Source organism: Bos taurus, chromosome 24 (genome assembly GCF_002263795.3).
Source record: "Bos taurus isolate L1 Dominette 01449 registration number 42190680 breed Hereford chromosome 24, ARS-UCD2.0, whole genome shotgun sequence".
Taxonomy (NCBI): domain Eukaryota; kingdom Metazoa; phylum Chordata; class Mammalia; order Artiodactyla; family Bovidae; genus Bos; species Bos taurus.
In genome coordinates this window covers 10809720-10832871 of record NC_037351.1, presented here as the reverse complement: position 1 = coordinate 10832871, position 23152 = coordinate 10809720, and the positions used below count along the sequence as shown (strand labels likewise).

At 40.8% G+C, this 23152-nt stretch overlaps 1 protein-coding gene across 2 annotated transcripts in view; it reads left to right on the top strand.

Moving 5' to 3' along the window:
• Positions 1-23152, top strand: part of CDH7 (cadherin 7) — a 149974-nt gene that overhangs the window by 95467 nt on the left and 31355 nt on the right. For both annotated transcript variants that reach the window (XM_005223999.5, NM_001192904.1), the window contains one exon: positions 13558-13811. In XM_005223999.5, coding sequence (XP_005224056.1) covers positions 13558-13811 — 254 coding nt within the window. The remainder of the gene's footprint in view (positions 1-13557; positions 13812-23152) is intronic.

Here is a 23152-nt window from a genome sequence, read left to right as displayed (position 1 = left end):
ATTAAAATGAAGGGGACAGTTGGGAACACCATGAAGTATGCGTATAAAATGAGGAAAATAATTTTTTAGTTATTACTTGGCGAACCTGACAGACTTCAGTTAACAGGGCAGAGAAGGATTCTGAAAAAGCATTTTTTGTAGTCTTCTGGGATTAAGGTATTTTAAGAGAATTTAAAAATGACTGACCAAGAAAGGAAATAAAAACTCCTATTTAGATCAATAAAAGGATTTGCATATATTATCAATAGAGGGAGGTATTGTTGGATCCTGGAATCTGTGTTATATAGTAAAGACAGGGCATAATCCATAAGGCAATGATTAGAATAGAATCATGTATGGATGTGAGAGTTGGACTATAAAGAAAGCTGCTATGCTGTGCAATGCTATGCTAAGTCACTTCAGTCATGTCCGACTCTGTGTGACCCCATAGATGGCAGCCACCAGGCTCCCCCGTCCCTGGGATTCTCCAGGCAAGAACACTGGAGTGGGTTGCCATTTCCTTCTCCAATGCATGAAAGTGAAAAGTGAAAGTGAAGTCGCTCAGTCGTGTCTGACTCTTAGCGACCCCATGGACTGCAGCCTACCAGGCTCCTCCATCCATGGGATTTTCCAGGCAAGAGTACTGGAGTGGGGTGCCATTGCCTTCTCTGAAAGAAAGCTGAGCACTGAGGAATTGATGCTTTTGAACTGTGATATTAGAGAAGACTCTTGAGAGTCCCTTTGACAACAAGGAGATGCAACCAGTCCATCCTAAAGGAAATCAGTCCTGAATATTCACTGGAAGGACTGATGTTGAAGCTGAAACTCCAATACTTTGGCTACTTGATGGGAAGAACTGAGTCATTTGAAAAGGCCCTGATGCTGGGAAAGATTGAAGACAGGAAGAGACAGGGACGACAGAGGATGAGATGGTTGGATGGCATTGCTGACTCAATGGACATGAGTTTGAGTAAGCTCTGGGAGTTGATGATGGACAGGGAGGCCTGGCGTGCTGCAGTCCATGGTGTCACAAAGAGTCAGACATGACTGAGTGACTGAACTGAACTGAAGAATATGGAAATTTCCATGTATAAATCTGACCTCTCTGCCATTAGTTTATTTGGTTTAGTCTATTTTTTTTTTCATTTTCCCTTTATATTTGGCCATCAGATGTCAAAAATTGAAGTCACCCACTCTTATTCTCTTGCTTTTTGTGGTTGTTTCAGCTGCTACCCAACAAGTCACCCCAAAGCTAGTGCTTTAAAACTGTTTTTTTAGGTTGTCATTTCATGGGTCAGGATTTGGTGGGGTTCAGCATGGTGGGTTTTTGGTGGTCTTACGTGGGCTCCTCTGTAGAGGTGGCTGTCTATCTGCCGGGATGATAAGAAGGGATGGACGCATGCCTCCTGTCAGCCAGTAGCTAATCTGGGTTTGTTCCGTGAACGGCAGGAATAAAAGCTGAAAGTTCTCCTGAAGCTGATTTCCATAATTGACAGTACATCACTTCCACTGCATCATATTGATTGAAGCAGGACTGGGTGGCTCAGATTCAAGGAGTGAGGAGGTGAAGCATATGGAAGCAGAGACGCTATAAAATATTGTATGGACCTCTTCACTGGTTAACACTTCACTCTTCCAATGCAGGGGGTACAGTTTCAATCTTGGTCAGGGAACTAAGATCTCACATGCCATGGACTACAGCAAAAAAAAAAAAAGCCCCGGGCCCAGCTCCGCGCCCGCGGCGCGCGCGCCCGGCTCCTGCGGCCGCGCCCTGGCGGCGGCGCGCGCGCTGGCCCGGAGGCCGGCCTGGATGCCGGTGTGGAGGCCCCGCTGGCCCGGCAGGCACTGCGCGGGTGGCATGGCGGCGCCCAGCGAGCGTGGCCGCTTCGGCGCCGGGATCCTCTTCTCCTTCCTGCCCGGCGGCGTTATTTAAAAAAAAAAAAAAATACTGTAGATACTGTGGAAGAAGATGAAAGATCTTGGGTCCCAGTTCTTCTCCAGAGAAACTAAAAAACCTTCAGGTTACATTTACATGAAATGGCAAAAATAAGGGTGGCTCTCAGGTCAGCCGACAGCCACTGTAATCTCCTCTCCACTGTCAGCATGACTCACAAAGTAATCATGTGGAGCAAGATAGTTTAGTAGTTGCCATTATTTCATAAAGATCCCCTGAGAAACATAAACTGTGTTTGGGCCATATTCTGGGTTTAGCTTCCCTGAAAGTGATGGAGATCCTTTCACTGAAGTTTGTGGTCCAGTCAGTAGTGCATGCTGGGAAATATGGACATCAGCAAGTAGGGAATCAATCTGAGCTATACTGTGAATCAGGTTTTTGATGTTGGGCAGAAATACAGTCATTTTTGCAAGGCTTATTTCCTAACTTCTGCTTATAAAATTCAAACAGCCTACCTAAATTCACTCTTAGAACTATACCCTGCACAGGCTAAGGACTGCATAAATATGCATTGTTCTTGGGGAATATATTCAGCAATTTGTGGTACTACCTCTTTTTAGACAGTGCAATTAGCAATTTGAAATGTAAACACATTTAGTTGATAGTCAAAGTTTTTTAAAAAAATTTTTACAAAATAGAGATGTGTTAGGTATACCTGCTTGAGTTGCTGTTTAAAAAATATTCAGTGATCTTTAAATCTAGGTTAAAATGTTAATGTAAGTACTCATGGAGGTCAGAGGGCACTTGTGAACCTAGATAATAAAAATAATAATTCTTGATATATGTATACTTATTCCTAATATCTTGACACGATTTAATGTCTTAGGCTTAAACATTCCTGAAACTATTCATAATAGCGTTCTGAGGGTCCCAGTTTACCTGTAAGCACTAGATATTTTTTAGGTAGTGTAAATCATCTTACAAAATATGACTGTATCAAGCGCAAGAGAATTAGCTGTTAACATATGGAGTTTTTTGAAAGTTAAAATAATGACCCTCATAAAAATATAAAATGGACATAGACCCACCCATTATTTTTTACTGCTTATTCTGTATTTGCTTTATGTATTTTGCTATAAGGGGCTTCCTCAATGGCTCAGCAGGTGAAGAATTTGCCTGCAATGCAGGAGATGCAGAAGATACAAGGGAATGGCTACCTACTTCAGCTCAGTTCAGTCACTCAGTCTTTGCAACCCCATGGACTGCAGCACACCAGGCTTCCCTGTCTATCACCAATTCCTGGAGTTTACTCAAGCTCACGTCCATTGAGTTGATGATGCCATCCAACCATCTTATCCTCTGTCGTCCCCTTTTCCTCCTGCCTTCAATCTTTCCTAGCATCAGGGTGTTTTCAAATGAGTCAGTTATTCGCATCAGGTGGCCAAAGCATTGGAGTTTCAGCTTCAGCATCAGTCCTTCCAAAGAATATTCAGGACTGATTTCCTTTAGGATGGACTGGTTGGATCTCCTTGAAGTCCAAGGGAGTCTCAAGAGTTTTCTCCAACACCACAGTTCAAAAGCATCAATTCTTCGGCACTCAGCTTTCTTTAGTACTACTCCAGTATTCTTGCCTAAAAAATATCCCATGGAGAGAGGAGCCTGGTGGGCTGTAGTACAAAAGGTGGCAAAGAGTTGGACAAGACTGAATGACTAAGCACATTTTGCTACGTTTCAAATAATTTGTTCTTAATTTTTTTTCCCTTCATTCAGCAGGCAGTGAATCTCTCTTACCTGTCTCAGACAATTATTACCTGCTGGACAAATGTAAGATTTTACACTTGGCTTCTATCATAGATCTCAAAATCTAGCACAGTGAGATAGGAAAGGCTCAGTACTTTGTAGAGGACACCCACAGAGATGGAAAAACTTTCAGAGCTCTTCTTTTTCTCCCCCTTAACCCCTGAACATCTATGAAGGCATCAACAGTGACATAGTAAAGAATGAGCCTGCCAACACAGGAGACACGAGATGTGGCTTCCATCCCTGGATTGGGAAGATCCCCTGGAACAGGAAAAGGCAACCCACTCAAGTATTCTTGCCTGGAAAATCCCATGGACAGAGGAGCCTGGCAGGCTACAGTCCATGAGGTCGCGAAGAGTCAGACACGACTTGGAGACTGAACATATATATATATATTGTTGTTGTTCAATCGCCAAGTCGTGTCTGATTCTTTGCGACCCAATGAACTGCAGCACACCAGGCTTCTTTGTCCTTTACTATCTCCCAGAGTTTGCTCAGACTCATGTACCTTGAGTCAGGGATGCCATCCAACCATCTCATCCTCTCGTTCCCTTTTCCTCTCGCCCTCAATCTTTCCCAGCATCAGGATCTTTTCCAATGAGTTGACTGTTCATATCAGGTGGCCGAAGAATTGGAGCTTCAGCCTCAGCATCGGTTCTTCCAATTACTATTCAGGGTTTATTTCCTTTAAGATTGACTCATTTGATCTCCTCGCTGTCCAAGGGACTCTCAAGAGTCTTCTCTAGCACCACAGTTCAAAAGTGTCAGTTCTTTGGTGCTCAGCCTTCTTTATGTTCCAACTCTCACATCTGTACATGACTCCTGGAAAAACCATAGCTTTGACTATACAGACCTTTGTCAGCAAAGTGATATCTCTGCTTTTTAATACACTGTCTAGGTTTGTCATAGCTTTTCTTCCAAGGAGCAGGCTTCCTTTAATTTCGTGGCTGCAGTCACCATCTGCATTGATTGTGGAGTCCAAGAAAATGAAATCTGACCCTGTTTCCACATTTTCCTCATCTGTTTGCCATGGAGTGATAGGGCTATATGCCATGATCTTCATTTTTTGAGTGTTGAGTTTTAAGGCAGCTTTTTCACTCTCCCTTTTCACCTTCATCATGAGTCTCTTTAGTTCCTCTTTACTTTTCTGCCATTAAAGCTGTGTCATCTGCATATTTGAGGTTGTTGATATTTCTCCCAGCAATCTTGATTCCAACATGTGCTTCATCCAGCCCGGTATTTCACATGATGTACTCTGCATATAAGTTAAATATAATTATTTGTTATTTATTAGTTAAATATATTTATTTTTATATATAATAGTTTGGAACACACCTTTCCCTTGATGCCTTCTCTATGGAAAACAACTTAGTGCACAAATCTGGATATAGGTTTTATAGTTCACAGACATTTTAAGACAAAAGCTGTGTGTAGTGATAAGTCACTTGCAACTGTCAAAGCATAAATGTCACTGGACAAAGTTAAACATATAAGGCAGACTTCAAGAATATTGTAGTTAGGGAAGCAAGATTACAAAGACTTGAATTTTTAAGGGCTGGAATATGTGTGTGTGGAATGGGGTGAGTTAGATTGCACTGTATTTGTTTTACACAAAGGAAATGTATGTTTTCTTGTGTTTTCATTATAGCAGGTAGTTTTATAACTTGGAGCAAGACTCCTGCTGAAGGTTGGTTCTAAGAAAAGGGAGATCAGGTACCAGGGTCCAGCCCCGGCTGATCCAGGGAGTTCGAAGCGGGGACGGTGTCGGCGAGGATCAGGATACAATAGCTTCAATTAGATATTAATTAGAGATGTAAAGAGTAATAGAATGAGGATAGCTCAGCAGGAAAATTCAGTGGAGAAAAGAGGCTGAGTAGCTTGGTTTATGCGGGAGACCAATAAAACTTCAAGACAAGAAGTTTGCGCCACTTATGTAGGCTGCAGGCGTCCTTCCGTTCTCCCGAAGGAGAGGAGACACTGAGGCCTCCCTGGTCGGATCTTAGAAGCCCAGGCATAATTAGTAAGCATGGCGGGTTCTGCGCTCCAGATGGAGACTCAGCCAGAATGAGAGAGAGCGCGACATGGGGAGACCAGTATTTGGAGAAACTGATCCCAATTCTTTATTTTCCATGGTCTACTTTTATACACTGAGATGTTATGCAAAAGTCACGTGGGGTCAGCAGTCCTGACTTTTATCAAAGTCAGGTGCTTCATACAAATGTATACAGAGGTCTTAGGGGTGTTACATCATCTTCTGGCCAGGGGGCCTGCTGACAATTTATGACCCTCTCCTTGTGACAGCGGTCAGTCAACCAGGACACTTATTTCTCCAGGGGTGATTATTCTCAAAACAGACGCCACCCAAATAAAGTTACATTCCTATAGGGTGAGGGTGTAGTGGGTTTTAGTTAAGGAAAGAATTTACTTAGCCTGAGGTCTAACGTGATTAATATCAAAGGTTAACACTTATTTCTTCTATATATTCATTAATGTGTGTAAGGGCAGGGGATGTGGAGACTTAGCAACAAACATTGGCTCAACAAATGAAAAATCCTTCATCAATACAATTTCTAATCAGCCCACTATACTTATACTAATAGTTTTCTAACTTCTCTAAAGAACCTGTTTTTAGAGGGTTTAAAGCATCTCGTGCCTCTCACGGTTGGGAGGCTGTGAGCAATCACATGTGGCCGGACGAGCCTGTCAAGCAGGCCAGAGAACCTTCAGAGGAGTTTGTAGGTTAAAACACTCTTGTCACGCACAGGAGTTTTTATTAACTGGAGCTCTAAGTTAACTCCTTCTCTGAAAGAGGTGGTGGGGGACAGCCCCCCATAAAGTCAGAGGTGTAGATGAGAGCACAAAGTAGTAAAGTAGGCAGGCTCTGGTTATGGGGGTAGATGCTCGAGGATTTCCAGGGGGACTCCTGAGGCCCGATCCCACCTTTGCGTATGTTGAGCCTCCTTCCTCATGACCTTTGCCACTGGCAGAGTGCCTCACTCTGGCCCCCAACAGTCAGGAGTAAGGAAACGTTTGTCTGCATTTGGTCAACCTGAGGGCACCATTCAGGGAAGGGAGAAAGGAAGGCTTCAGTGTAGTTGTGCATAATAATGGCATGTTTTGCTTTTGGAAAAGGGAAAAACTTAGAACTTGTAAACTGTTTAAATGTACAAAATTGTTCTTTGCTGAGAAAGCTTTTCCAAGCTAAGTTCCTGAGTAGTCGATTAATTTACAGTCAGATAATCATCAAGGGCAGGTTATGATTGTGGGTTCTTTTTCCATTGGTACAGTTATTGAAGCCCATTTACTTAGTAAAAATGATTTATATTGATTTGATCAAGAAGTAGGGAGGATATTGAAAGCAACAGAGTCTAATGCTTTGATCCAAAGGACAGCTGAAAGTGCCAGAGATAGAAATGCTTTTAAGGATGATGAACGGTCTCCGTGCTTCTGTACAAAATCCGTATTAAACATAAGACACTAAATATATAGACAGGAAGGTTGTCTATATATTGTACACACGTGTACACGTGTACACGTGTACACTGACACACAGAACAGCCCTGGTGGTACCATGTGATGGTTACAGGAACAGATTGAAGAATTTCCAGAAGGATGTAACTTGGATCAGTTCCTGAAACATCAACAACAGGACTGACCAGAAGTACAAGCCCTAAAAGAAGGCCATTGAGTTTCATGAGAGCGCGTTTGGCTGTAGACCAGAAACCAAGCTATAAAAAGAAGAAAAAAAAATTCAGGGCAGAGATTTTATTAAATGAATTTAATGCTGTTTTAACTAAGGTTTTACTGTTAAGGAAGCTAACAGTGGCAGGGAGAAACTGATAAGACTCCACTGTTTATGGTAGTTAATGATTTTTAATTCAGAAGATGAATATTATAAACTAATGCTGCCAAAGACATAGGCCTAGGTGTCCTGGGGAAAAACAGAAGAAAAATATGTAGTCTTTACTTTCCATTTGATTTGCTGATAATCTAGCAGGAAATAATGGCACTAATAATAGTACAGTAGTAACAGCAAATGCTAATGCAGTGATTGCTCTGTGTCCATCACTGTTCTAGATGCTTTACATTTATGAATAATTTACAGCAACCCTACTTACTTGGTGAGGTAGGCAGCTACCAAGATGTGATGATGTCATCCAACACAGGGTGCTTATTGCTCTTTGAGTTTGGAGAATGCCTGTTTGTTCTAGCAGAAAGGGAATGGGTGGTGGGCAGACATGGCTTAGAATTTACATAGTGTGTTTTCCCCGGCTGCTATTGCTAAGTCACTTCAGTCGTGTACGACTCTGTGTGACCCCGTAGACGACAGCCCACCAGGCTCTCCCATCCCTGGGATTCTCCAGGCAAGAACACTGAAGTGGGTTACCATTTCCTTCTCCAATGCGTGAAAGTGAAGTAGCTCAGTCCTGTCCGACCCTTAGTGACCCCATGGATTGTAGCCCACCAGACTTCTCTGTCCATGGGATTTTTCAGGCAAGAGTACTGGAGTGGGGTGCCATTGCCTTCTCTGATGTCTGCCCCTGAGTACACATATAATCTTGGTCTTTCACTGGAGCTTTTTGCTAGTTTCAATAGTAGCAACTTTTACTTAATTTTAATAGTATCAACTTTGCATCTTTTAAAATGCAGTTTAAAGATGTGCCTGAAACTTCCTGTTTGAAGGTAACTCTCTCTCAATATAAAGAAGTCTTATAATAAGTCTTATTATGGAATCACTCATAAAGAAGATGGGTTTCCCAGGTGGTGCTAGTGGTTAAAGAATCAACCTGCCAATTCACGAGACACAAGATAAACAGGTTCGATCCTTCGGTTGGGAAGATCCCGTGGAGTAGGAAATGACACCCCACTCCATCCAGCCATCTAGTACTCTTGCTTGGAAAATTCCATGGGCAGAGGAGCCTGGAGGGCTACAGGCTATAGTACACACACACACACACACACACACACTCACTCTCTCTCTCTCTCTCTCTCGCCCCACACCCCCCCCCCCCGCCCCAAAAGATTCCCATAAGAGAAATGGCAGACAGAGAAGGAGGGAACAGCAGATGATACACACTGGAAATGTACCAAGTACGCTGTATATAGTGAATAATTCATTTTACGTGGAGTAAAAAGGGTGGGAGGAAGAGGTGTGAACCTCTAGTCTGGAGAGAGAAGCTTATTATCTGGGGCTTCTTAGACCAGGGGTTGGCAAACAGCTGCCTGCTTGTTTCTAGACAACTCAAGAGCTAAGGATAGTTTTATGTTTTTAAATGATTGGGAAAAAGAATCAAAAGAAAAAGGAATGTTGCATGAAATGTGAAAGTTACATGGAATTCAGATTTCAGTGCCTGTAAATGAAGTGTTACTGGCACACAGCCAAGCTAGTTCATTTTCACGTGGCAGAGAACCATAATGCCTGCAAAGGCTAATTATTTACTGTCTGGTCTTTACAGGAAAAGGTTGCTGACCACTGTCTTAGTTATTATGCTTGCTTTTTCATCCCAAAGTTCATCATCTTTTGATGGCAATAAATTTATACCATGCTATTTCATTATTTAGGAGGGACGATGGCCAACAAGCAGCTTTCTCTTTCAGTGTCTCTGACATAGACGACACTTGACAGATAAAGCAACTTCTGTATGGCATTGCTATTTTGGGTCTAAGTGATGGAGTTTTGAGTTCAGATTCTTAGGAATCCTTCATATTTCTTGCTCTTTTGGGCTGCATCTTGAACAGTGTTTTGGTCAAATTTCCAAATACATCTAGTCTCCAGTGGTATGTAGTTTCAAATATTGAATAGACTGTGTTTAAACAGTGCCTTTATCTCCTTCCCTTTCCTTCTTCTTTCCCTGGTTATTATTTTAATTTTCATTCCCCAAGTATAGCTTTGCTCATGAAGTTTAATCAGTTCAGTTGCTCAGTCGTGTCTGATTCTTTGTGACCCCATGGACTGCAGCATGCCAGGCTTCCGTTTCCCTGCCTGTCACCAACTCCTGGAGTTTACTCAAGCTCCTGTCCATCGAGTCTAATACCATCCAACCATCTCGTCCTCTGTCGTCCCCTTCTCCTGCCTTCAATCTTTCCCAGCATCAGGGTCTTTTCAAATGAGTCAGTTCTTCACATCAGGTGGCTGAAGTATTGGAGTTTCAGCTTCACTATCGGTCCTTCCAAAGAATATTCAGGACTGATTTCCTTTAGGATTGACCGGTTTGATCTTGCAGTCCAAGAATCTTCTCCAACACCACAGTTCAGAAGCATCAGTTCTTTGGCACTCAGCTTTCTTTATAGTCCAACTCACACATCCATACCTGACTCCTGGAAAAACCATAGCTTTGACTAGATGGACCTTTGTTGGCAAAGTCAAATAGTTATGGGATATATTGCTTATGTAGAAATCAATCAGAAGGAGAAAGCAGGAATTAACATTTTACTGCAAAAGTCATTTCTTCAATTTGCCATCTATCACACCACACCTCTCTTTGAAAACTGGCTTATTGTGATTTGCTCTGAAAATCATTCTGTGTGGCAATTCCTTCTGTCTGGAATCTTGATTCATGGGCTCTCATAAGAATTCTTTTATGGTTCTATTTTCATAATAGCTTTTAGGCAGCCAATCTTCATGCGTGATCCTGTGTTACTTTATGACTTGGCAGCATCCAGATGTCTTTACTGCATCTTGTTGCCTTTTAGACACATTAAAAATAAAAGTTGCCATCAAATAATTGCATTCATTTGTGCAGGAAATGTTAAATTATTCTTTCATGAGTCAGTCAAACTTTTACTTGAATACAGAAAGACTTGCTGTCCCTTTTGGTAAACCTGCATGAATATCTTAAAAGTTGTGGTTTTGAAGTGATTGAAAAGCAGATGGTAAACAGGCTTTTTTCTTTTTTTTCTTTTACCTCGTCTTATCTTACATAGTCACAGAATATATAAAAATAGGATTTTTCTCATAACTTACCAGTTTTGTAAGTAATGTAAGAACAAATTAAATAGGTTCATATCTAAGCTATGTGTATGTTGAGAGTGTCTTAAGTGAATGTATTTGTGTAAATAAGAATGCTTTGTTTTATTTTTAGCAGAACCCAATTAAGTATTGGATTGCATGTATGGGCCCAAGAAAATTTTAACGAGGAAGTCAAATTTCTTCGGCTTCCGTCATACCTCAGTCAGTAAAGAATCTGCCTGCGATGCAGGAGACCCGGGTTCGATTCCTGGGTCAGGAAGCTGCCCTGGAGAAGGAAATGCAACCCACTCCACAGTATTCTTGCCTGGAAAATCCCATGGACAGAGGAGCCTGGCGGGCTACAGTCCATGGGTTTGCAAGAGTCGGACATGACTTAGCAATTAAACCACCACTGAACCATCAAGTTTCTTAGAAGAGTATTTGCATCACAATGACCCGAAGAACCTTTTAAAAATAAGTGTTTGTGACTCATCCTGGATCTGCTGAATCAAAATCTTGGAAGGGGCCAGGAATGTATTAGAAAGTTCCCCGAGGGGTTCTGATTCTCACCTTTGGCTGACAACCATTGGGCTAGAAATATTTTTCGAGAGTAGAATAAAAAAATGGTAGCCTCAAAAAATGGTTTCAGTACTCAGGCTTAGTTGCTCCATGGCATGTGGGATCTTCCCAGATCAGAGATCGAACACGTTCTTCCTGAATGGGCAGGCAGATTCTTCACCACTGAGCCACCAGGGAGGTCTCAGAATTTTCATGTGAAACCTCAGAGAAGAATTAAAATTTGGTTTTCCCATAGTAATGATATGAAGCTTTTCTGGTCAAGAAAAACAATATACCTGGCTGTTTCTTCCTCCATCTCTCACTTCAACCTACTGGATTCTCTGGAGCAAAGATTCAGTTCATTTTCAAGGTTCTTGAGGACTGGATATCTGGATTCTATCTTTTTCTAATTCATTAAGAATATTGACGCTTTTCAATGTATCAAATTCTGAATAGGCACTAAGTATGCTAGTACCGAAGAAAACAGTCTGGAATTTACAGTTTACTAGATGAGACAGATGTTAAGCAGATAATTCAATAAATGCTCTCTGGCCTGGATATTATAAACCTATTTTTTGTATTGGTTTAAGGTATATATATGTTAATATATTTTATGTAAGTGGTATATAAATTCTTATGTCTCATGTAGCATATACACATATACATGGCGTGTGTTATTAAGTGTATATACATTTTATATTTATATATTGCCATCACTTCAATTAGCCTCACATCCTTCTGGAATGAATTGGAATGTATACATAGCTATATGTGTGTGCACACATATGCCCATACACATGACTATGAATTTAGACTGTAGTTCTACAGAAATACATTTAGCTAATTTTTCTCACTGCTCTTTTAAATTAAATAACATGTAAAATGACAAATATATACATATTTTTAAGGTTTGTGGGGTTTTTTTTTCTCAATTGGGGTATAGTTGCTTTACAGTACATTATTTTATATATGTGCTGCGATTTCTGTTGGTTTCTTTCTAAAATTTTTGCTTTTATACATTAAATGTAGCAGTTATTTTGGGACAGTGTTTCAGTGGCGAGATAGATTGAAAGTCCCAACAAGCTGAAGCTCTCTATACCTCTTGAAGAAAGAGAAGCATACTACTGTCATAGACAGCTTCCACATGTCGGGCATATGATTCTTTTTTTTTTTTTTTTTCCACAGATGGTGCTTTACAAGTACACGCAACTGTCCTTAAAACATTTTTAAAGCTACCATATGGTTTGACTTGGGTCACTGTATTTGAGAAAAATGTTAGCATGTTAATCCTGTTGAAACATTATAGAAGAGAGATTATAACTGTCAACTGTTTAATATAAATAGAGACTGAGTATAGTGATGGTGGAATATTGAAGAAACAATGGGTGCTTCATCAAGAAGAATCAGCTATGTACACACTTCCAGATTTAAAATGGATCACCAATAGGGACCTACTGTATAGCACATGGAACTGTGCTCTGTTACTTGGCAGCCTGGATGGGAAAGGAGTTTAGGGGAGAATGGATACAGGTACACGTATGGCTGAGTCCTTTCAACTGAAACTATCACAACATTGTTAATCGCTGTTCCTGAGTACAAAATAAAAAGTTAAAAAAAATGAAAATCAGCTATGTTTTCTGGCTGTATAACTACAGTATGCCACTTCTTCTGCTTCAGCTGCATTGGGAACACTCGAAAGTTTAGGATGGTAAGCGTGTGTGCTAAGTCGCTTCAGTCTTGTCCAACTCTTCGCAACCCTGTGGACCGTGCAGGCGCCTCTGTCCATGGGATTCTCCAGGCAGGAATACTGGAGTGGGTTGCCACCATGCCCTCCTCCAGGGGAGCTTCCCAACCCAGGGATTGAACCCACATCTCTTGCATCTCCTTCATTGAAGGCGGGTTCTTTACCACTAGCGCCACCTGGGAAGTCTTAGGATTGTAAAGGAGTCCCCTACATCAATGAAAATGACCTTGTAAATGAGAAATTGAACTGAAAGTTATCTTTTTCCCCCTTTTCAACATGCATTCCTGGATAGTGCAGTGATATTACATGGTTGATGAATACTACCTGGAGGTCCCTGCTGGAAAAGATTTTTATATCATATCAGTTGTTCCAGTAATATTCTAAAGACCTGCATTTACTTATGCAATGTACTACACAGAGTGGATTAAGTTAGTTCAAAAGCATTTACCATTGTCTGTGAGCCAGAAAGCCACAAGGACTCTGATTGGCATTATTATTTATTGTTTTTGAATGCTGATGGTACATTTTCCTGGTAGAGTCCATACTATGCTAATTGACATGCATACGTGAAAAGGCTCTGCTTTTCTGAGTATTTAATGGGCAATTTAATTTTCCTAACAACTTTCTTTACAGGACTTGGATTTTGAAGCCAAAACAAGTTACACACTACGGATAGAAGCTGCAAACAGAGATGCCGACCCCCGCTTTCTGAGCTTGGGACCCTTCAGCGACACGACAACTGTGAAGATAATCGTGGAAGACGTGGACGAGCCCCCTGTGTTTTCTGCACCGCTTTACCCCATGGAGGTGTCGGAAGCCACCCAAGTTGGGAATATTATTGGCACCGTAGCAGCTCATGACCCAGATTCTTCCAACAGCCCAGTGAGGTAAGAGCTCATTGCTGTCCTTTTCAATAATTCTGTAACAGTGTGCCCTTGTTGACAACTCATGTCTCTACATTATGATGCTTTGGGATTGTGAGTGCTCAGCTGCTTCTATTGTGTCTGGTTTACTCTTTGCGATCCTATGGACTATAGCCAGCCAGGCTCCTCTGTCCATGAGATTCTCCAGGCAAGAATAGTGGAGCTGGTTGGCAGGCCCTCCTTCAGGGGATCTTCCCAGCCCGGGGATTGAAGCCACATTCCCTGTGGCTCCTGCATTGGAGGCAGATTCTTTACCACTGAGCTGCTGGGGAAGCTTTGGGGTTATAGCAAACAGAAACCAGTTATGAATATGTATTGAGCCATCATGGCAGAAGTGAAACAGGATCAGAACCGCTCAACATTTTACTAATTCCAAAATACGTCACCTGATTATCCAAGGTCATTATTGTGTGGCAATGTTGTATCTTTTTTTTTTAATATTTATTTATTTGTTTGCCTCTGGCGGGCCTTGGTTGCAGTATGCAGGATCTTTTTGTTGCAGCATGTGGGGTCTAGTTCCCTGACCAGGGACTGAACTTCAGTCTCCTGCAGTGGGAGCATGGAGTCTTAGCCTCTGGGCCACCAGGGAAGTCCTACAAAACTGTCTTTAGGTGCCGTTGTCATCCACAAGCAGAGCTGATGTTCCTGTTCGGCCCGTTATCCTGAGCACTTTTGCAACACAAACTGTGGTCAAAGAGAAAGGGATGCGTGTCCTCATTGTAGGATAAGTGTTTATGTTAGAAAACTAATTTTATAAACAATTTAAATTGGGGATTAATTTCTCAACAGATCCTTTTATATATTGGTCTGTATGGATAGTATGTGTTTATTAGTCTAATCGACTTATTAAAAATAAAATAATACCTTATTTATATACAAGGACTATTTTAAAATGTTCTTTCAATAGGCCTGTATAGAGAGTAGAAACATTGTTATAACCAACTCTGTGGGACTAACAGAATAATGATATGTAAGCATCCCAAAATATCACAGCATTACAGGTCACACCTTTTACCTATAGTCTTATAATCTAAGAGCTACATACATATACATATGGTAAAATGTTTTTTTTTTCAAGTAAATATTTAATATCTAAGTGATTATATAGAATATACTAGAAATTAGATTGTATTTCATGTTTTAATTTGGGTTCATAAGTAACACATTTTTATTTCATGATCTGGATTTTGATTATAAAATCTATAAAGTGGGCTTCCTTGGTAGCTCAGCTGGTAAAGAATCCACCTGCAATGCCAGAGACCCCGGTTCAATTCTTGGGTCGGCAAGATCCCCTGGAGAAGGGATAGGCTACCCACTCTGGTATTCTTGGGCTTCCCTTGTGGCTCAGCTGGCAAAGAATCTGCCTGCAATGCGGGAGACCTGGGTTCAATCCGTGAGTTGGGAAAATCCCCTGGAGAAGGGAAAGGCTACCCACTCCAATATTCTGGCCTGGAGAATTCCATGGACTGTATAGTCCATGGGGCTCCAAAGAGGCAGACACAACTGAGCAACTTGTACTTTCACGTTTCACAAAAATTAGTGAAGGTTTTATATTGAGATATGTTCAACTAACCACTGATTGAACCTCTGGTGTAACCGATATTTAATAATGCTAAGCGCTCTTGAGCTACCTTACGAAAGAAGTCTGGACATTGACTGCAGAGTGTCATGAAAAACATCTACACATTAGACAATGATTTTTAGTTAAGAGCTCATAATCCTCTGTCTCCCTAAAATAATAGGCTTAACCTTATTATTTATATAAGTAAATTATTACACATTTAATGATATTAAATATCAATTTATCATTAATATACAAATAATGATCAGCATATATATAGAGAGAGGTTATATGTAATTAGTGCTCTCTTTTCCTTCTCTTTTGTTTGACATGAATATCATAGTCTAGTAAAGAATTGTATAAAATAACTTATTTCAAAAGTGAAGTCATACTCATTGCTTCTCTGTCTATATAACAAATTCAGGCTATGTAGTAGCTGTATTATTTTTAACACAGTGATCATAAAGCATTTCTAAGAATATAACCTTCTGTGCACTAGAATATCTATGAGTTCCAGATGCACTCAGATGGAATAAGCCTTCTCTTCCCTGTAAAAGCCCAGCCTGTATTGTCAGAAAGTTCCCAGATTTAAGTTCAGCTCCATCCACTAAGTCCTATTAATGTGCACAGACGTGAATTTGGGCTTTGTTATGGCATCACAATGCTAGTGACATACTTGTCTTCTTCCCCTGTGAACAAACAACCACAGTACAATCGTAGTCATAGATCAGGTGCTCAGGAGAGCCTGACTGATGCTCAAATCACTTAATTTAATGGGGAGAAAGAGAGAAGGCTTTCATGAAATTGAGGATTGGAAAAATAGACAGTAATATACATGATAGTTCACTACGTAAGCTAGTGAGAGGATTTAAGAAAATTTTGGTTTATTGGTATTTTATAATTTTTTTCTTTATCCATTTCCTTGTGTATCATTCTGTTAGAGCCTTTTAGAGTAAATATTTCACTTTTAATAATATTTTATTTGAAAAAATGCAGTATCATATAATAATTTGGGGAAGGAGAAGGGAGAGTAGGACCAAGTGGGTAGTGACTTGAGTTAGAGATGAAGTGAGTTCCATGTCTGTTCCCTGGGACACAGAGAAAGAAAAGGCCAGAGGGTGAACTCTGCTGAATTTGGAAGTAAAGACCTCTGTGTCCTCCATCAGCTCATCAGCACTGCATTTTTACCTCATTTTTAGTTTCTTAAAACTAATAAAGGTGATCCTGAAAGTTTAGGTCAGTGCTTCTTACATCCTTTTCTAATCTCTAAATCTCACAAATAAGCATTTTGTTCAAAGTTGAATTAAATGTTGAATTAAATGTTATTTTGTGGGTGCCTGTGAATATATCTTTTGCTTTTTGAAAAGTAATTTGACTTAGATTTATGCACATATTCTTGCAACATTGCTTTGCCTTACTCCTTTTTTTTTTAATGTCAGCGCAATCCCTCATAGCTTATTTATTTCTGGACATCTCTCTCACATATTTCTTTCTCCTGGTCCATTTATGATAGTCTTTAAGAGGCCAGTCTCCTCATTGTATAGTTGAGCGAGTTGAGGGGAACTTCTAGAAATAATATTCTCTAGAAGATTGGTTTTCTTCTGCTGTTTGCCGAGTGCCTTTAGGGGAGATTTCCATATAACCCAATAAAAAGGAAAAGCAGCACTTGCAGTCCTTGCCCTACCCCAAAGATTTTGAACATTAAGGGAGAGGGAAAGTAACTGATGCTTTTAAACTGTCAATCATTACTGAAATATTAGGAAGTAGTATCCCTGCACATTACTATTATTATAGTTTATTGTTTTCATGCCATTTTTATTTCAAGGTCAGTAAAGTCAATGAAGGGAGACGTATTTTACAAGGAACTATATTGGCAATCTACTGAAGGTTGTGTTGTATTCACATATTTTCCAAGATATTGTAGTAAATATTACATAGTTGTTTAATGGACATAAACATATATTTGCATTGGGCACTCAAGTAATTATCAAAATATAAGCTCTTCTGCAGATGCCAGTGGACGAGTGGATTCCACAGTCTGCTGAGATCCTAGGAAAAGTGAATCTCCAGGTTGAGATGGAAGCTGGAGACTCTTACAATTGTGAACTTTGTGCTCCTGTACCTTTAGTGATATTGTAGTTCTCAGAGGAATGGAAAAGCAGGATTTGTTTCCTCATAATTGTTTAACATTAGGCCAGATAATATTTGAATTGTAAAAGAGTATGGGAAAGTGGATAATTAGTGTTTGAATTCATTGACATTCTTTGTAGTGTGATACTGAAATATAGCATATGCTGTTTATGTTTGGAATATTTTCTGATATATGGGGCAAGAAATTAGAATTCTAAAAAGAAATGCATTCACCTGCCTCCATCAAGTAAATGGAGGTCTTTTTCCCGTATGATCCATGCCTTACCCAGCATTTTTTTTTTTAACCTACTCCACTAATGCCCCAACCAGTAATGCTGAAGAAGCTGAAGTTGAATGGTTCTATGAAGACCTACAAGACCTTTTAGAACTAACACCCAAAAAAGATGTCCTTTTCATTATAGGGGACTTGAATGCAAAAGTAGGAAGTCAAGAAACACCTGGAGTAACAGGCAGATTTGGCCTAGGAATACGGAATGAAGCAGGGCAAAGACTAATAGAGTTTTGCCAAGAAAATGCACTGATCATAACAAACACCCTCTTCCAACTACACAAGAGAAGACTCTACACATGGATATCACCAGATGGTCAACACCGAAATCAGATTGATTATATTCTTTGCAGCCAAAGATGGAGAAGCTCTATACAGTCAGCAAAAACAAGACCAGGAGCTGACTGTGGCTCAGATCATGAACTCCTTATTGTGAAATTCAGACTTAAATTGAAGAAAGTAGAGAAAACTACTAGACCATACAGGTATGACCTAAATCAAATCCCTTATGATTATACAGTGGAAGTGAGAAATAGATTTAAGGGCCTAGATCTGATAGATAGAGTGCCTGATGAACTATGGAATGAGGTTCGTGACATTGTACAGGAGACAGGGATCCTCATGGAAAAGACCATCCTCATGGAAAAGAAATGCAAAAAAGCGAAATGGCTGTCTGGGGAGGCCTTACAAATATCTGTGAAAAGAAGAGAAGTGAAAAGCAAAGGAGCAAAGGAAAGATATAAACATCTGAATGCAGAGTTCCAAAGAATAGCAAGAAGAGATAAGAAAGCCTTCTTCAGCGATCAATGCAAAGAAATAGAGGAAAACAACAGAATGGGAAAGACTAGAGATCTCTTCAAGAAAAGTAGAGATACCAAGGGAACATTTCATGCAAAGACGGGCTCGATAAAGGACAGAAATGGGATGGACCTAACAGAAGCAGAAGATATTAAGAAGAGATGGCAAGAATACACAGAAGAACTGTACAAAAAAGATCTTCATGACCCAGATAATCACGATGGTGTGATCACTGACCTAGAGGCAGACATCCTGGAATGTGAAGTCAAGTGGGCCTTAGAAAGCATCACTACGAACAAAGCTAGTGGAGGTGATGGAATTCCAGTGGAGCTCTTTCAAATCCTGAAAGATGATGCTGTGAAAGTGCTGCACTCAATATGCCAGCAAATTTGGAAAACTCAGCAGTGGCCACAGGACTGGAAAAGGTCAGTTTTCATTCCAATCCCAAAGAAAGGCAATGCCAAAGAATGCTCAAATTACCACACAATTGCACTCATCTCACACACTAGTAAAGTAATGCTCAAAATTCTCCAAGCCAGGCTTCAGCAATATGTGAACCGTGAACTTCCAGATGTTCAAGTTGGTTTTAGAAAAGGCAGAGGAACCAGAGATCAAATTGCCAACATCCAATGGATCATGGAAAAAGCAAGAGAGTTCCAGAAAAACATCTATTTGTGCTATATTGACTATGCCAAAGCCTTTGACTGTATGGATCACAATAAACTGTGGAAAATTCTTCAAGAGATGGGAATACCAGATCGCCTGATCTACCTCTTGAGAAACCTATATGCAGATCAGGAAGCAACAGTTAGAACTGGACATGGAACAACAGACTGGTTCCAAATAGGAAAAGGAGTACGTCAAGGCTGTATATTGTCACCCTGCTTATTTAACTTCTATGCAGAGTACATCATGAGAAATGCTGGACTGGAAGAAACACAAGCTGGAATCAAGATTGCCGGGAGAAATATCAATAACCTCAGATATGCAGATGACACCACCCTTATGGCAGAAAGTGAAGAGGAACTCAAAAGCCTCTTGATGAAAGTGAAAGTGGAGAGTGAAAAAGTTGGCTTAAAGCTCAACATTCAGAAAACGAAGATCATGGCATCTGGTCCCATCACTTCATCGGAAATAGATGGGGAAACAGTGGAAACAGTGTCAGACTTTATTTTTCTGGGCTCTAAAATCACTACAGACGGTGACTGCAGCCATGAAATTAAAAGACGCTTACTCCTTGGAAGGAAAGTTATGACCAACCTAGATAGCATATTCAAAAGCAGAGACATTACTTTGCCAACAAAGGTTCGTCTAGTCAAGGCTATGGTTTTTCCTGTGGTCATGTATGGATGTGAGAGTTGGACTGTGAAGAAGGCTGAGCACCGAAGAATTGATGCTTTTGAACTGTGGTGTTGGAGAAGACTCTTGAGAGTCCCTTGGACTGCAAGGAGATCCAACCAGTGCATTCTGAAGGAGATCAGCCCTGGGATTTCTTTGGAGGAAATGATGCTGAAGCTGAAACTCCAGTACTCTGGCCACCTCATGCGAAGAGTTGACTCATTGGAAAAGACTCTGATGCTGGGAGGGATTGGGGGCAGGAGGAGAAGGGGACAACAGAGGATGAGATGGCTGGATGGCATCACTGACTCGATGGACGTGAGTCTGAGTGAACTCCAGTAGCTGGTGATGGACAGGGAGGCCTGGCGTGCTGCGATTCATAGGGTTGCGAAGAGTCAGACACGACTGAGCGACTGAACTCAACTCAAGTAATTTAACAACTTAAAAGCTCTGCCCTTTCCTTAAAAGAATATCAGGGCATCTATGTTACTACTGAAAACTTACCATTCTAACTGTTTCAGTTCAGTTCAGTCACTCAGTCGTGTCCGACTCTTTGTGACCCCATGAATCGCAGCACGCCAGGCCTCCCTGTCCATCACAAACTCCCGGAGTTCACTCAAACTCACGTCCATCGAGTCAGTGATGCCATCCAGCCATATAGTAACAACAGGGTGAAAGACTAAATGAGCCCGGAGCCCAGTGATTGGCTACAGTACAGCAGCTTTGTGGATTGCTATGTCTGTTACAGCTTGCACAGCATCCAGAGGGCTTCCCCGGCCCACCATTGCGTGCATACTTTGTTTCCTCTTTCCTGATATGAAAACTAAGCCAGAACTGGACATTAGGTGATTGAGATTACTTAGGAAAAAAAGAGAAATTTGGAAAACACAAGTGGGTAATCGAGGGCCAGAATGTTTCTGACGTTTTGTTTTTATGTAGTGGCTTACCATTTCTTGTAAATTTTGGCCCCAAGTACCAAATATCAGGCTTTATCTACTGAACTCAGAAAGACTGATTTGTGTTCTGCTGATTCTGATCATTTTTCGGAATAGTAAAAGCTTCGCTTCTGCGTTTCTCATCAGTAACATGGGAAAAACTGTAAGAGCAGTGTAGTGTCTAATGGACTATTAATTCTTCATGTCAGCATTCACAGACTGATCAATGAATCACATACATTAAGAACCTGCTTTGTGCACGACACTGGAAAAATACAAAAAATCACAGATGAATAAAACATTTCCTCTGACCTAAAGGAACTTACAATCTTGTTGAAGAAATAAGATTCCATAGAAGTTAAACAGTACATGGTGGGGAAAGTACCAGAGCTTTCACAGGGCTAATTGTGAGAAAAATACTAATCACTCCAAGTTCACTGAACATGAGACTTCATTTGAAGGATTGATAGCCTAAGCTGCACTTCGAGGGGTGGCAGGATTTGGACAAGCCAAAAATATTATGTAAGGTCTATTTGTGTTTGAGGTATGCATTTGTGTGTGTACTCAGTTATTCCTGAGTCTTTAGGACTGCTCACCAGGCTCCTCTGTCCATAGGATTCTCCAGGCAAGAATACTGGAGTGGGTTGCCATTCCCTTCTCCAGGGGATCTTCCCAACCCAGGGATCAAACCTGTGTCTCCTTGCATTGGCAGGTGGATTCTTTACCACTGGCCCACCTGGGAAGTCCATGTTTTAGGTAGCTATATCCTTAGAGTCTAATGCTATACTATGAAACGAGCACTTATTGCTGCAGGCAGTTCAGCAAGCCCAAAATCCCTCTGCCTAAAATAGCCAATGAATTGAAACATGATATTACAAAGATCAGATGCAAACAAGTGTGATTAAGGAGAAATGGATGACAGGGCAGGGGCATGAATTGGGAGATTGGGATTGACGTGTGTGCACTGCCATGTGTAAAATAGATAGCTAGTGGGGTGCTGCTGTACAGCTCAGCCCAGCCCTCTGTGATGACCTGGCTGGGGGGATGATGAGTGGGTGGGAGGGGGGGTCCCAGAGGAAGAGGGATACATGTATACATTTCATTGTACAGCAGATGAGCATAATATTGTAAAGCAACTATACCGCAGCTTAAGAAAAAAAGTAATGGGGCTCATTTTGGGCATTTCTAACAATCCAAATACAGAACTAGAGTTGTATTTATGTTCAAGGATCATAATAATACTCACCAGCAGGCTCTTTTGATATTCCCTCTGATAAAAGGTGATAAGGTAGTATCAGATATTACAGTGTGTAGTGTGACTAGTCTGAGCACAGGTTGGGTGTTTGAATAATTCACTGTATTTTCAGTGGCTTGTATACATGCATATATTTGTACATATTATTTTAATCTAAATTACATGTGAATTTCTCACAGAATTAAAGGGAAAGTTGAACAGCCAGTCTTTCGAAAAGAGAGGAGGAAGGTTTCTTTATAAATATGAGTAGCAAGAATGCGCGGACAGTCTCTTATGAATGTGACAGAGGATGAGACATTGGCTGCTTTTTTTCCCCTCATGGCTCTGTTTAAGAAAGTTTTTATGGGGGGTCCTGTCTTAGGACACGTGTCCTCTTACCCAGGAAGTCCTGGACCTCTTCATTGTGAGGCCCATCAAGGTTGCGTGAAATTGAGATGGTTGAAATTCCTGAAGGAAAACTGAGTTACCTTTGTTAGAAAATGGGGAGGAGGCTGCAAACAGTGGCATTGCTAAGTACTGAACTCAACAACAACTTATCTTGAAATAATTAAAGCCCTAGAAGGCAAGCATTAACATTCCACAGTTTATAAACAAACATGACTCCAGTCACACAGTTAGAAAATGTGGTTCTAAGATTTTAGCAGGTTCTGTATCAAAACCTGTACATTGCTGGCAGCAGCACACACACACACATGCATGCGTAAATTAAGAGATTAAGGCTTCAATTCAAACGATTCAATTATTTCTATTGATCAGATTTGTCGATGCCTATTTATTATGTTACCTTTTCCCCCCAGGGAGTAGCACGGAAGCCTTTGTGCTCATCCAGCCTGCTCACCTCCATATTCCCTTTGTGACTATCAACGTGCATCTCAATAGCTGGGTGACCAGCGTGCTGCTTGTGAATACGGAGAGGACCATTTTAATTGATCTCCATAGCTTATTGAACAGCAGCACCGATAACTACAGGCATTTTTTAGGATTGATATTGTCGCAGAT